Source organism: Talpa europaea, assembly GCF_964194135.1.
Source record: "Talpa europaea genome assembly, chromosome: 10".
NCBI lineage: Eukaryota > Metazoa > Chordata > Mammalia > Eulipotyphla > Talpidae > Talpa > Talpa europaea.
This window is the reverse complement of record NC_140077.1, coordinates 44,236,367-44,252,300: the sequence shown is the minus strand read 5'-3', so window position 1 is coordinate 44,252,300 and position 15,934 is coordinate 44,236,367. Positions and strand designations below refer to the sequence as shown.

Genomic DNA, 15,934 nt, shown 5'->3' with positions numbered 1-15,934 from the left:
CCAGAGCGTTTTATGGCCAGGACTGCAAAGAACATTAGTTCTTAAAAAGACACCAAAACACACATCCTGAAATATCATTCAAAAGCCCAAGAGTGAGTGGGCTGGGGGATGTCACAGCCTCCAGTGGGCTTGGTATGCTCCCCATTAAGGGCAGACCACTCATCCATGGCTCATGGGCCTGCTTATCCCTCCACACCAAGGGAACTGGGAGTGACCCAGAGTGGAGTCACTCTGGGAGTGAAAAGATTTGTTGATGTTGGCTCCTATGAAACACAGAAAGTGTGAAGTACAGGCACACTTATAAAATGCACTAGCTTGTGCCTGTGCTGAGCTACCACCTACAGGCACAGCAAAACGCCACTCAGCAGGCTCCAGGCACGGAGACCTAGCTTTCCAGAGACAGCGTCTATGGCATCCTCCCAGCAAGGGAGGATCTGCGAGACATGGATGCCCAGGGAGGTTAAGGAAACAGTTCAATGCTCATAATGAATACCACTACCCTGCCACTCTTTAGAACAGGCTGAACCTTTCACTCAAAAACACAGTTGATGTATGTGTTAAGGGGAGCCCAATTTCAGAGTTGATTGCTAGTCCCTGGCACATCCACTTACACCTGGGGGGCGGTGCTAATTGTCCCTCAAGGCATTTTGCCTCAGTGGTGTTAGCAGCACCAATAGAATCACCCCAGGAAAGCCCACACCCTCAGGGGACCCATGAGCCCAGCTCTGCCCTGCCCAGCAGCCGAGACAAACACCATCTGACTTTCAGCTCCCATTCCTGCCCGTCCTTCCAGCCTCCAAGCAGACCCCAGGCCCCACCCCATATTTTATGATGTCTACATACGTATGATTGCAAAAAAATATTTTCTACCAAAGGGGGAGGAACAAGATTTAATAAGCTGATTTCCAGAGTGGGAAGATGTAATCCCTGGCTACAAAATAAAGCGATTCTCTCTGAGCATCTGAAACTCGTGATGCGGCTGAATCCACGTGGCTCAAGGTCTTTCCTGTCTGTCCAGGGGGTGGCTGTGAGGAGGGGCATGGAGTAGAACTCTGCCCATAGTCTTTTCAGACAGGGGACCTGAGGAGGAGCCAGGGAGCGTGGTTCTGCTCCCAGCTCTGGCAGCGACAGACCTAGGGAAGGCGTTCACCCATCTGCTGCATAGGCGCTGCCTCGCCCTGCTCCGTGTCCGGAAGTCAAGCCGCCTGGTCATAGCCGGCATGGGTCATGACAACAGAGGTCTAAGGGAGGAAGGTTCTTGGACTCCTCATGAGACACAACCCCACATCTGAGTGCAGACAGTGGTAGGGACATTTGCTTACTGATGTCCACAGGAGTTGAATGGGCAAGTTCACAGGCATGACAGTTGGGCACTGAGTCAACTGCCCTGCGAACCAGGTATTGGGTGCACAGCTAGTACACGGGGCCCTTCACAGGCTGGCCTGGTTCCAGTTACATCTAATTGTCTCTGCCTCCTTCATCAGGGGGACAAAGGTGCCATTGGGATGCCTGGACGTGTGGTGAGTTGGTGCATTTGTACCTGCTTGGGTGGCCATTGCTTGTTTCTCCATGCTGGCCTGTCCCCCAAACCCTGGCAAGGTGTTACTTAGCCCAGCATCAGGGAGGGGACAGGACCTCTCTTCCACCTGTCAGAGTCCTCTTCAGAGGTGAACAGGCTTAAGGAGAAGCGAAAAAGTTTTATGCAGAGACTTCAGATCTTTGCAACATGGCTTAACTCGACAGAGAGTGGCTGTGGCAAAGGAAAGACCCAAGAAAGTTGTATGAACAAAGCTCTTTGCCCATCAATACTGAGCGAAGCTGAGCACCTCCACATTGAGAGGATTCCCACCCACTCCTTCCCCTGCCCCCGAGGTTGGCCTCTCACCCTCAGATCTACAGCTATTTCTGCACCCATGTCCCAGCAAGGGCAGCAAAATATGGTGAAAAATGCCACCAACATTGACAGCATTGCAGTGGAGCCAGCCTCTGGCACCCCTTCTCTAGACAGACGCTTCATCAGCGGGGATGAAACAGAGCTTCCAGGCAATGCCTCCAACATCTCACCAGGGTCTGAGAGTTCCAGCAGTTGCCATTCCCCAGTGGTGAAATGGAAGCAAGAATGTTTCACAGGGAGAGTATTTTTCCAAAATGGAATCATGGCCCTTGGCCTTGAGGTTCCAGCACCAGGGTCTTTCCAAGTCTCAGAGGGGCTAGAACAGACAGCGGAGGCTCCTGGTGGCATCTTAAGGCACTGATGGCCAAACACCATCCAGCCCAGTCTAGGATGTGGCCCCAGCTGCTCTCCCCATTGACCCGTAACTCCCCACTGGTCATCAGCCTCAACCTCCACGCAGGCTCCCCTGACCAGCCCACACCACCTATCCTGCTCACTCCTGCTTTGCCTCCTGACCACACCTCTTGGGCAGGGCTGGCCTTAGGCTTGTGTGTGGCATCCTTGTGTGCTGTTTGCTTCCTGGTGTGATACTGGCGCAAAGAGAAGGGCATCCAGGTCACAGCTAACACTTGAGAATGCTAACCACGGGCTGGGCCTCACGCTAAGAGCCCATTAACCCCACTGGGTTCTCATGAGAACTGCAAGAGGTAGAAACAATTTCAACCCCATTTTTCAGATGAGAAAATTAAGCTCAGATGTTCTGTTTTCCCCAAGGTCAGGTGACCTCGGGTTCTTCTGGGGCTTTAACCCAGGCAACCTGACTCTCCAAACATGCACTTGAACCTGATGACATCATTCCCCATCAACCATTGACATCACAGCTCTAAGGAGGTCTGATCCTTAGGGTGAAGCCATGGGGCTTTGGCCTAGAACCCAGGAAATTTCAGAGGCTCAGCACCAGTGTTCCATGTCACAGAACTTTGCACTCCCAGGGCCATCCCACGCTTTCTGTCAAAGTGGAGGCTGGGGGCCCTGGGTCAGCCCATGTGAGGCCTTCTCACCACTGTCCAATCCACAGCATTGTGGACTTCCTGCTGCCTCTGTCTCTGCTCCATTCTCTGATTCCAGCCTCTGGGTGCCTCCCTGGCAGAGCAGGGAAATGTCACTGAGCTGGCCTTTCTCAGGGGCTGCCTAGGTGGGCCCAAGCCAGGCATATGCTCCACCACAGCCTTCTGAGTCCCCGTTTCATTGATGAGCATGTTGAGACTCAATTTGTCCAGGACTGGGGTGGGGCTGGGTTTTGTATTCACACTGACTGCCAGACACCATAGTCCTTGCTCCTTCCAGGTAAGCTTCAGGAGTCCCCGCCCTCAGGGCAGAAGCCTGGCAGGGAAGGGGGCAGAATGCAAGCAACCCTCCAGGCCCTCCTCCTCCTGCTCTCCCTCTTGGGCCTGTGGTCGGGTCCCCCAAGAGGTGTCCCTGGGAGCCTAGTTCTGACCCAGAGTAGAGGCACCAGGAAGGAGGGCCACAGACATCTCCCCACTTCCTTCTATACTAGGCTGCATTCAAGCCACACTGGGGTTTTCTTGCTGCTTGCACTTTCTAAATGTGAGAATGGGCCCATTTGGCTGCCTAGTAGGAGCCTAGTGTGAGCCCCCTGATAAGACTGGGGTGGCCAGTGGGTGTGAATTGCCTTCCTTGTTCTCCTAGTTCACCAGAGGTGGCACCTCTATGGAGTAGGGTGGATGTGGGTGCAGTAAATACTGATTACTGTGGCTACAGAGGCCCAGGGTATTACCCAGTTTCCTCTGCATCTGGCCCCATCTCCATGCCCTGCCTGGCTAGCCCTGACTCCTAGCGTGTCTGATCTGGCAAATCTTTGTGTTTGGTGCTCAGCTAGACCTTCCAACAGCCTAGACTCTACCTCATAATGCAGTCCTGGGAAGTCTCCAACCCCACCACAAATTACCCAGCCATCTGGGACCACGACAAGAGTGGGGGTTCCTGGGAGCTCTCCTCTCTCTCTCTCTCTCTCTCTCTCTCTCTCTCTCTCTCTCTCTCTCTCTCTCACACACACACACACACACACACACACACACTCTTTCTCTCTCTCACACAGACAGACACTTTGAAGGGCCGCTATTTCCCTCCCAGTTATCTGGAAGGGCTGGCTGGGCCAGACCGTGAGGCAAACGGCCGTCCACACGCTGTGCTTGTTGGATGCGGGGCATGTCATGTGTCAGCATCTGTGTTTTGTTTTCTTCTTATTTCACGGCAATTTCTTTTGTTTGGTCCTAGTGCCATTAACAGAGATTCTTATGTGTGTGCCTCTTTCTCATCTGATCTCTTTTTTCTCTCCCTCCCTCACTTCCGTGCACCCCGTGTTGCATGTGGCTGCCCTAGGGAGTAAAGGGCCAACCAGGCGAGAAGGTGAGTCCACAGTTCCTACCGCCTCTGCCCCAGGCTGCCCTTCCACGTCAGCCTCAGGAGGGGGAGGCTGTTCCAGGTCACTGTCCCAGCCCAGCCCCCCTGCCGTGCAGGCCCCAGGAGAGCGTGCAACCCGACTGCTCTGCCCTCACAGCCGCTCATGACCCAGTTTCCTAACAGCTTCCACACCTCGGGCAGGAGTCTTGAGATTCCCAGGCTAAGGTCCCAGCTTCTCTGGCTGAGTGGGTCTCCCTTGCCCCACTGAGGCTGCATGTGGCCTCACAGCTCTGCTTCCCTGCCTCAGGCCATCACCCCACGCCAATCACCGTTCTCTGTTGCTGGCTCTAACCCCACTGCCCTGTCTTCCATGGTGCCTTCAGACTTAGAAGCTCTATTTGGGCCATCACAGAGAGAATCCCTGCAGGGAAAAGTTGGGGGGGACTCCCAGGGTGGAAGAGTAGAGCCTCCTGAGAAGCCCCAAGAGCCCTTCCTGGAACATCAACCCTGGTGGGTTCTTGGGGGACTACAAAGAGCAGCACATCTAACCAGCTTGCTTTTATAGAAAAGGAGGCTGGGAGAAGGGGTGGGGTTTGCCCAGGGCCCCACAGCAATGATGATGAGCAAGACCTAGAAGCCAGACTGCCTGGTGCCAGTCGGACTTCCACGCTGTTCACTGCAGTGTGTGTTTCTGCAACAGAGTCCCCGATCTCCAAAATAATAATGGCAGCAATGATAACAGTAGCTGCCATGAATTGAACCCTAACTGTCAAACATAGTTCTCCCAAGTAACGCTGACATGCCCCTACCCATGATATCCTCATTTACATGAGAGGGAACTGAGGCAAAGAGAGGCAGGGTCACATACCCAAGGTCACCCAGCAGAAAGTGATAGGGCTGGAGAAGAGCCTTGGTGTGTCTGACTCCAAGGCTCGGGTCTCAAGCCACTGGGCCATGCTGACCTCCAAAAGGAATGGAGACTGCCAGCCCACTCTCCCCGGGATCCAAACTGCCCATGGAGGGCAGGGGACACAATTAGTGCATGAGGACAATAACATACTTGCCAGCCCATGATAGTTCCACAGCTTCCCTATGAAACAGGTCCTACATCCCTTCTTTACCATTAGGAAACTGAGGCAGAGAGGTTATGTTGCCCAAGGTCCTTCCCAGAAGGACAACTGAACTTCAGATCCAAGCATCCTGGCTCTTAACCATCACACTACAGTGCCTTGTATTACACTTATGGTGTAATTGCAGTGGCATAAATAATAATTTGAAATTAACCCTCACCTATGTTTGAGGCATGCCATTTTACAAAATGTATCTACATCCCCTGCCCTGTAAGGGCAGCAGAGCAGCTCACAGAATCTCGGCTCACAGAGGAGGTGTGTGGGCTAGGAAAGCTCCCCTGACTTGCCCGGCAGAGCAAGACCCGTGCGCAAGGGCCCCGGGCATTTCCATTCCCTCACCTGCCTCTGCCGGTCACATGGCACCTGCCCTCCTCCCAGCTGCACAGTCTCAGCTCTGCCAGAGCGTCTCCTCTCACCCCCAGGTTGTGTTCCATGCACCCTACATCCTCTTCCGTCACCCTCTCTACCTCTCACATGCACACGCACACGCAAGGCTTTAGCTCGTCAGTTCAGCCACCTTGGATGGAACTTTGAGCTTCCAGCCCGGCAGCACCCACCATCCTCTCAGGGCTAAAAATTCAGCCCCAGATCAACCCCTGAAGATCACCCTCAAACCAGGCCCAGGAAGCCTGAGGCAGCGCCAGCCCTCTCTCAGGCTCAGGGCTGCTGGGCCCACACTAGTGTGTATCTGGGCCTTCTGCTTTGGGCCCAGGCAGGCAGCTGTCACCCCACCTGAGTGGGGAAGGACCTCGGGGACTTTGAAAATTGAGTGGGTTGGGGCGGGTGGGAAAGTGTCCCAAGAGGGTCATGGAGGAGGCCTCTCCCTCCCACCTCCTTGCCCACCATTGCACTCTCCCCTCTCTGGCCTGGGGACCCACCGCCCTCTTTCCCTGCTCTGTTCACACCTCACCCCTTTACATTCCTGCTGATTCCCCATTGCCTGTCTCCATCCTTTCTAACCCCCTCACCCCTTTGCTTATCCTCCCCTCTGGCTCCCTCATCTTCCCCGGCATCCTTGGACCCACTTCTTGTCCTCGGGCATTCCCGCCCCCCTTACCTGCCCTCCTCCCCAGCTGCCAGTTCCTCTCTTTCATCTTTATCTTCCCCCCCCCCCCGCCCCTCCCCTCCGGCCCCTGCCCCCCTTCTCTTCCTCTCTCCCACAGGGTGCCCCTGGAGACGCAGGCATGTCCATCATTGGTCCCCGAGGCCCTCCAGTAAGTGCTTTCTGCTCTTCTTGGGAGCAAGGGCTGGGGGAGGTAATGAGAAGGGCTTGGGGGTAGAGGGGACACAAGTCCTGGCCTGGCCCCTGGGTGTGGCGGCCACCACACATGATGTGGTCACCAGGTCAGGCCTCAGTGCTGCTGTTGATGTGAGAGAAAGCGGCCTGACTAAATATACCTCCATTACAGCCTCGCGGGAGGGCTCGCGGGAGCCATTCCTCCAGCCACAGAGCAGCAGCAGCTGCTAGGTGGCCCTGCTGTTTACAGACAAAGGAGAGAAAGTGCTGGCTCTTCTTCACGGGTGTGTGTGTGTGTGTGTGTAGTTGGGTGTGCTCCAGCTGTCCAGGGGACAAGCCTTGTTTCCGGAAACCCATGGAGCAGGTACCCGAAATCCAGATTCGCTGACCCAGGTCGGGGAACCTGCACTCCAGGTCTTGGCAAAGGCCCAACCCACTGCTCCTCCTTAAAGGCTCCTTTTGTGTGTAGCTCTGGGTCCTGTGTCCGGTGGTGCCCTCCACCCAATGGCTGGGACCCTGGAGAAATAGTGACGTGTCCCCTCAGATGTGCTTGCTTAAGTACCGAAAGGAGGACCTGGGTGATGATACAGGAAGATAGTGTGGCTATAGAAGGGAGGATTAGTTGTTTTTCCTTAAAGATGCCAAAACACAGGGCTTCCATAAAATCACCAAATGTCAGGGTGGGAAGGACTTTGGTGGTAGGCTAGCACGGTGGTCTCAAAAGGGGAAACTGAGGCCCTGAGAGAAGAGACTTGGTCAGGGACCCACACAGAAGCTGGGATTAGGATTAGAACCCAAGAACCCTGTCACCCAGGGCTTGGATCACAGCAACAGGTTCTCAGTGGCTCACCTCTTGCTCCCATGTCTCCCCTGTAGTCTTAGATTAGCCCAGTGGATGGCTGAGGCCCAGCCTACTCACCCTTCTGCCTTCAATAGAAACATCCAAGGAAGCAGGCGTCTCTCTTACCCACAGTCTAGGCAGAAGGGTCAGAGGCAAACTGCTAAGTAACATGCAAGGGTGGGGGCAATGAGGCGCCAGCAGACAGGCTGTGACAGAGGTGGGGACTGAGAGGGAGACCCAGCTGAGAGACTGGGGATGGTGGGAGCAGGGGGCTTGGCTGGCAGACAGGTCAAATCCTGGAGGCAGGATGTGAAGGTTTCCTCTGGGCTCAGACTATAATGTAAGGTTAAGGACAGATCTTTGGCACTTACTCTGTGGCAAGTTTAAACTCACTTAATTCTCACAACCCAGAGGTAGATCCCATTACTACCTCCTTTTTATAGATGAGAAAAGCAAGGCAGAGAGAGGTTGTGTGACTTGCCCAAGGTCATACGCTAGAGTGTGGCCGTGCTGGTCACCCAGCCTGGGCCGTGCAGCTCCAGGTCTTCTGCCATAGCCGACCACCAGCCTCGGGTAACTGGCCACTGCCTCTGGACTCACAGGGCTGCTGCCCTAATGGGCTATAAGTCACCTTGTGTGTTGGGGTTCCTGTGAGGTAGGTGCCCTGAATCCAAGTAGTGCCCAGTCAGAGGACTACTGTGAGACAGGAAGGTCACAGAGAAAGAAGACAGTCCCCAGGTTCTAACAGCAAAGCCTGAGCCAGGGCAGGCTTGTTAAAACAGGGGTGTAGCGCAAAGCACGAGCCCTTGGCCACCATCTCTGTCTGCCCCCGGGGGAAACCACAGCTGATTCATTGTGTTGATGCTCTGAAACTCTTTCAGCAGCAAATGTCATTTCACTGTTTTTTTTTTTTTTTTTTCAGTTCAAGATATTTATTTAGCTATCACGTGAAAGGGGAAATTAGGGTGGGGGTTAAAGTTTACTTTACATTTTATTTATTTATTTATTTATTTATTTTTTAGATAATAAATTTTATTGTTATATTCCCCATACAATTGCAGCCCCCCCATTCTGACCCCAATCCCTCCCCTCCCGCCCCCGCCCCCCTAAAAGTGCCTCTGGTTCATAGTTGTTTGTTGATTTTGATTTTCACTTTCTTACAGTTATTCATTTTCCTGGTCCCTTATTTAAGTTTTCTAGATTCCTGCTATGAGTGAGACCATCCGGTATTTTTCTTTTTCTTTTTGGCTTATTTCGCTGAGCATGATCCCTTCCAGCGCCATCCATGTTGCTGCAAATTGCATGTGTTTATCTTTTTTGAATGCTGAGTAATATTCCATGGTGTATATGTACCACATCTTCTTGATCCAGTCATCTATTTTTGGGCATTTGGGTTGTTTCCAAAGCTTAGCTATTGTAAACAGTGCTGCTATAAACATAGGGGTGCAGGTGTTCTTTGGAATTGATGTTTCTGTGTCCTTTGGGTAAATACCTAGGAGTGGAATTGCTGGATCATATGGAAGCTCTATGTTTAGTAGGTCCAGAAATCTCCACACAGCTTTCCACAGTGGTTGGACCAGTTTACACTCCCACCAACAGTGCAGAAGAGTTCCTTTTTCTCCACACCCTTGCCAACATTTGTTGTTGCTAGTTTTTTTAATATGTGCCATTCTCACTGGTGTAAGATGGTATCTCATGGTAGTTTTGATTTGCATTTCCCTGATTACAAGTGATGTTGAACATTTTTTTCATATGCCTGTTGGCCATTTGCATTTCCTCTTCAGAGAAGTTTCTTTTTAGCTCTTCTGCCCATTTTTTGACTGGATTATTTTCTTTGTTGTTGTTGAGCCTCATCAGCTCTTTGCAGATTTTTGTGATCAGTCCTTTATCATTAGTGTTGGGTGCAAAAATGTTCTCCCAGTTGGTGGGGTTTCTCTTTGTTTTTGTTATTGTCTCTTTTGCTGTGCAGAAGCTCTTTAATTTGATGTAGTCCCAGCTGTTTATCTTTGCCTTCACTATCACTGCTTTGGGTGATGTGTCTGTAAAGATGTCTTTGATGTGCAAATCACGTAGTGTTTCGCCTATATTTCCTTCTATATATTTTATGGTTTTAGGTCTTATGTCTAGTTCTTTAATCCATTTTGAGTTGATTTTTGTGTATGGTGTGAGGTAGTGGTCAAGCTTCATTCTTTTGCATGTAGCGACCCAGTTTTCCCAGCACCATTTATTGAACAAACTTTCTTTGCTCCAATGCATAGTCTTTGCTCCTTTGTCAAAGATTAGTTGACCATAAATCTGTGGGTTTATTTCTGGATTTTCTATTCGATTCCATTGGTCTGTATTTCTGTTCTTGTTCCAATACCATGCAGTTTTGATGATTATGGCTTTGTAGTATAGTTTGAAGTCTGGGAGTGTGATGCCTCCATTCCTTTCTTTTTTTTTCAGGAGAGCTTTGGCTATTCGGGGTTTTTTTGTGATTCCATATGAATTTCATCAATAATTGTTCTATTTCTTTGAAGAATGACATTGAAATTTTGATTGGAATAGCATTGAATCTGTATATTGCTTTTGGAAGGATGGCCATTTTAATAATGTTTATTCTTCCAATCCATGAGCAGGGGATGTCTTTCCATTTCTTTGTGTCTTCTTCTATTTCTTTTAACAGTGTTTTATAGTTTTCTTTGTATAGGTCCTTTACCTCTTTTGTTAGATTTATTCCCAAATATTTGATTTTTTTTGTTTCAATAACAAAAGGGATGGTTTTTTTGATTTCTTCTTCTTCAGATTTATTGTTTGTGTATAGGAAGGCTACTGACTTTTGCGTGTTGATTTTGTATCCTGCCACTTTACTGAACTGATTGATGAGTTGAATTAGTTTTTCTGTGGAGTTTTTGGGGTTCTCTATGTATAATATCATATCGTCTGCAAATAGTGATAGTTTGACTTCTTCTTTTCCTATTTGGATTCCTTGGATGTCTTTCTCTTGTCTTATTGCTCTTGCTAGGACTTCCAGTATTATATTGAAAAGCAGTGGTGAGAGTGGACATCCTTGTCTTGTTCCAGATCTTAATGGAATTGCTTTCAGCTTTTCACCATTGAGAATGATACTGGCTGTTGGCTTGTCATAGATGGCCTTTATGATGTTGAGGTATGTTCCTCGTATCCCAAGAATTTCAAGGGCTTTTATCATGAATGGGCATTGCACTTTGTCGAAAGCTTTCTCAGCATCTATTGATATTATCATATGGTTTTTATATTTCTTTTTGTTGATGTGTTGGATAACATTGATTGATTTTCGGATGTTAAACCATCCTTGTGTCCCTGGAATGAATCCTACTTGGTCGTGGTGAATTATCTTATGGATACATTGTTGGATTCTGATAGCTATAATTTTATTGAGGATTTTTGCATCAGTGTTCATTAGGGAGATTGGCCTGTAGTTTTCCTTTTTTGTGTTGTCCTTGTTCGGTTTTGGTATTAGTGTAATGTTGGCTTCATAAAACGTGTTTGGTATTGTCCCTTCCTTCTCAATTTTTTGGAAGAGTTTGTGAAGGATAGGCACTAATTCATCTCTGAATGTTTGGTAGAATTCATTTGTAAATCCATCAGGTCCTGGGCTTTTGTTTTTGGGGAGGTTTTTGATTACCATTTCAATTTCGCTAATTATAATTGGTCTGTTTAGGTGTTCTATTTCTTCTTTATCTAGCTTTGGGTGATTGTAGAGTTTAGGAATTTGTCCTTCTCCTCTAGATTGTTAAACTTGTTTCCATATAACTGTTCATAGTAGTTACTGATTATTCTTTTGATTTCTGCTGTGTCCGTTATGATTTCTCCTCTTTCATTGATGATCCTGTTTATTTGTGCTTTCTCCCTTTTTTCCTTTGTGAGCCTGGCTAGGGGTTTGTCTATTTTATTGATTTTTTCAAAGAACCAGCTCTTGGTTTCATTGATCTTTTGGATTGTTTTTTTCGTTTCAATTTCATTTATTTCTGCTTTGGTTTTTATTATTTCTTTTCTTCTACTGGTTTTGGGGTTTTTTTGTTGTTCTTTTTCTAGATCTTTGAGCTTCGAGATTAGGTTGTTTCTTTGAGTTCTTTCTTGTTTCTTGATGTGAGCTTCTATTGCTATATATTTTCCTCTTATTACTGCTTTTGCTGCATCCCATACATTTAGGATATTGGTGTCCTCCTTGTCGTTCAATTCAAAAAATTTTTTAATTTCTTCTTTGATCTCCTCATTAGTCCAGTGGTCTTCCAGTAGTGTGGTTTTTAATCTCCATGAGGTAGGAAAGTTCCTTGCCTTCTTTTTATGGTTTATTTCTAGTTTCATGGTCAGAAAAGATGGTTGATATGATTTCAATCTTGGTGTATCTGTTGATGTTTGTCTTGTGCCCCAGTATGTGATCTATCCTGGAGAATGATCCGTGTGCGCTTGAGAAAAATGTGTACTCCGTTTTTTTGGGGTTTAGTGTTCTATAGATGTCTGTTAAGCCCAATTGCTCTAGGTCCTTATTTAGAGCTTTGGTTTCTTTACTTATTTTTTGTCTTGTTGATCTATCCATTGTTGATAGTGGTGTGTTGAAGTCTCCCACTACGTATGTGTTTTCTCTGATGTCTGTTTTCAGAGAGGACAAGAGTTGCTGCTCTTTGGGCCACCTGCCACCTCCCTTGGAGCTTGACAAATGGCCCAAACCAATGGGGGACCCATCCAGGTACATTAGAGAAGGATGTGTCACTTGACGTGCAGGCAAGATGCTAGAGCAATGTGCCCTGTTAAACTGAAAGTTGGTAGGACCCCAGATGCTGGCTAGCCCAAGAGGCACTGGGAAGGTCATCTGCCAGACTAGGAAATGCCCCCCATCTTCAGAGTGCTTCTCTTCAGGGGCCAGAAGGTGCTGTCTGAGTTTCTGGACCTCATCCACCAGGATCCCAGCTGCCCAGCCTAAGCAAGTGAATCCACATGTACAGTATATTGAATTTTGTTTATTCAGTCCGTTAATATTTGCTGCTATATGCAACACAGTGCATGCTATGTGCTGGGCAGCAAATGGAAATCTGATTGCAGCCCCTTTGCAGAGAATGGCAATGCCACAGACGATTGCAGCATAGCTGGTACACAGCCAGGATATGCACAGCAGGAGATGTGGGGACACGGAGGAGGGCTTCACTTGGGGTGGACGCAGGTATGAAGGTGGCTTCTGGGGGAAGGGATAGAAAAACTATAAGCAAGCACGTACCGGGGTTACCCAGGTAACAAGGCCTGTATAGAAGCACGAGCCCTAGAGGCAGGAGAGGTTCCTGTAAACTACCAGAGAAATGGGTACAGGTCTTTCTGGAACAAAATAAGGACAAGGATGGCGAGGGGCAAGGCTGGCAGGTGGACAAGGGCAGGTCCCTGAAGCACCTGCTTATGATGTTTTGAGGGTCAGGGCTTTCTCCTGAGCACAGTGGAGAGCTGTATTTGGTCAAGGAGGACAAGATCAGAGAAAGGCTGATCCTCCCTGCTTCGGTGGGGGGAATATTCAGGAGATGCTGCAGGTGGGCTCTAGCTGGAAAGCACTTGCTCCATCAGGGCCTGGACAAGAATGCAGTCAGGAGTGGTGAGAGGGCTAGACTGGGGAGACTTTTTGGAATTGAAATTTACAGGATGCAGTGATGATAAAAGTGGGGACAGAGTTCAAATTGAGCCCACACTTCTGACTTGAATGGTGCTGAGATTTTTGTTTGGGAAGATGAGTTAAGGGAGAACGTGATGCATGTCAGACGTCCTTGGAACGTCCAGGGAGGTGTCTTCTCCTCCCTTTGCCGCTGGAAGTCAGCACGTGGTGAGTGGGAGTAGACTCACAGGCCCACCAGAGCAGAAGGGGCACCCCGGCCCAATCCTGTGTTCTGTGGCATCTGGTTGGAACTGGGCATGGTAGGTGTCCTTGCACCATGAAATCGGCCGATGTTGCACAGAACAGGGCTCTCCTCTCCCAGCCCAGCCAGTGATTACACATTTCCCAGCAGAGTCTCATTTGGTCAACACTGATTGGAGTGTGGGAGACAGAATGAAGTAGGCTCTGGGCAGATGCGCCACTGAGCCTCCTGCAGAGGCCAGACAAGAGGGAGGGAGAACAGAACCTTCTGTCTGTCTGTGTTTCTTTTCCCCAAACAAGATGCAGGTAAGAGGAAGGTGGAGAGGAATAGACATGGGGGGTCTACTTCCAAATTGCTGGGATGTATTTGGCTTCTCTCCATTCTGGCCTTGAATAGAGAAATATAAAGCTTATTCCCTATGCCTGTATAGAAAGACATACTATTCATCCATGAAGCAATGTACATTAATATTAAATTTAATATGACCTAATCCCAGTGATTAGATTAGGAGTTAGATTGAGTTGGGAGTCCAGCTAGATAATTCAATTTCATTTGAAAAAAAAAATAAGGTTCTAAGGATGTTGGGGAAGTTCTGGAAAATAGAGTAAGGGGAATGAGGAGGAGGGGGCTCATTCTGCTCAATCTCAAGATATATTATAAACACAGAGCAATTAAGACAACAAATAGAACAGACGAAGGAAGTCAGAAATAAAGCCAAACGCACTCGGTCTCATTTCACCATAGAAAGAGAAACTAAGTTGTCCAGAAAATGTTTCTGGGATGAATGAAAATGAATTTTTAAAAATGCAGAAACCTCTACTTCATTCACTATATGAGAATAAATTGCAAATGAATATACTACTTAAATAAAACATGAAACCGTAAAATGCCAAGACAAAGCATGCAGGAGCATTTTATATTTCTTAACTGGGGCAGGTTCTTTGGAACATAACATAAAACCCAGAAGCCATAGGAGAAGATGGGTAAGATTGTCAAGACAACCTTGAAACTTCCATATGGCAGAAAACATACCATAAATAAAAAAACAAAGGTAAAACTGGAAAGGATATTTGCAACACTGACAAGTTGCTGTTCTTGACCAAAAGCTCTGCTCAAATCAATAGGAAAAAAGACACACCACCTAGTAGAAAATGTCAGTATAGATACAAACTGGCATTCGCAAATAAAAAGGATGAGCCAATAAACATCAGAAGAGCTGTCTCAGCATGTGATTGCAGAGATGCAAATTCAAATTCAGTTCCAAATGTCTCCAAGGGCCCTGCCCAGGCCCACTCTCTCCAAGAAGTGGAGTTCCAGCTTCTTCTTGGTCCATGACAACATTTTCCCCAAGATCCCGAAAAAAGCCTTGGTGAGCCCTGGGTTTGGCTCTAGGTTGGAGCCATGCATCCTGCTACCAAGGCAGGCTCTGTAATTAGCAAACCGTGTGATTATCTTGACCGTGTAAACATTCTTGGGAGTGGGGCTTGAAGATGTTTCTTGGAATCCGCTCCTGCTGACCTTTTCTTAGGCCTCTCAGCTCAACGTAGTTGAAAGTTTACACGGGGAGGTCTCAGGGTTACCATGCATGGTTTCCGGGTTTTCTCCTTAATGCTATTCTTAGGAACACTTATCCTTGAGAGGAGAGAAGGCCCGGCCCTTCTGATATATGAGTGGCATCTCCACCCTCCTGTGCTTTTGGATGCCTGCCACCAGCCCATCCTGAGGCTGCAGCTTACTCCAGCTTGCTTCCCGACCCACCAGTGCCCCCCTCCTGACGGCAGTCTCCCCACCCCACCCGGTCATGTCCCTGGAGCAGAGGCCTCTGTCCACACACGTCCATGACTTCAAGAAGGATCCAGTCATCCTGGAGAGGTTTCAGGTTCACAGGAGATGGATCCAGAGAAATCTTCCTCTAGATAGGATCTGATTCTGAAACTCCTGATTGGCAAGGACAAACCGCCATGAATGCTAAGACACATTAGATCAAAAGCAACCTTGCTATGTTCTGGTGCTCCTCGGTTCTGTGCAACCCAACAAACACCCAGTGATAGCAGCTACCAATTCAATAGATCTCACAAACAGAATTGAATGTTGTTCAATGACCTTAGCAGGTTGTGCTTCTCTCCCTATCCTCTAGAAGAGGAAACTGAGTCAGGCAACTCGTTCCGAGTCACTCAGCCTTCACTGGTGAGGCAGGATTAGAACTCAGGCTGCCAGACTCAGAAAAGCCAAGTTTGGGAAGAGAATATGGTTGTCTTGGTCAAGGAGACACTCCACGCTAAGAGCTGGGCATGCTGAGGATCTGGGCATTTAGGGGAAGGTGGTAAGCTGGTGTGCCCAAGCCAAGAGTAGGTGGAACCATGAGGCAGGAAAGGGGAGCTAAATGTTGAGTCAGGATGAGATGGAGGATGACCTTGACTGTAACTAGAAGAACCCTGGCTGGTTTTTGAGAAAGGAGTGACGTGACTCACGTTTCTATCTCTCCGTTACCTTGGACCTCCTGGTCAGCCCTCCCTGACCCTGATCTTCACAGCCTCGTGTCTTTGTAAC

General features: G+C 48.6%; 1 protein-coding gene across 1 annotated transcript in view; it reads left to right on the top strand.

Moving 5' to 3' along the window:
* The window catches only part of COL13A1 (collagen type XIII alpha 1 chain), a gene marked incomplete at both ends in the record, with an annotated part of 159,574 nt that overhangs the window by 75,375 nt on the left and 68,265 nt on the right, over positions 1-15,934 (top strand). The window contains 3 exons of the mRNA XM_084244428.1: positions 1,485-1,520; positions 4,298-4,324; positions 6,612-6,662. Of these exons, the coding sequence (XP_084100554.1) occupies positions 1,485-1,520; positions 4,298-4,324; positions 6,612-6,662 (114 nt within the window). The remainder of the gene's footprint in view (positions 1-1,484; positions 1,521-4,297; positions 4,325-6,611; positions 6,663-15,934) is intronic.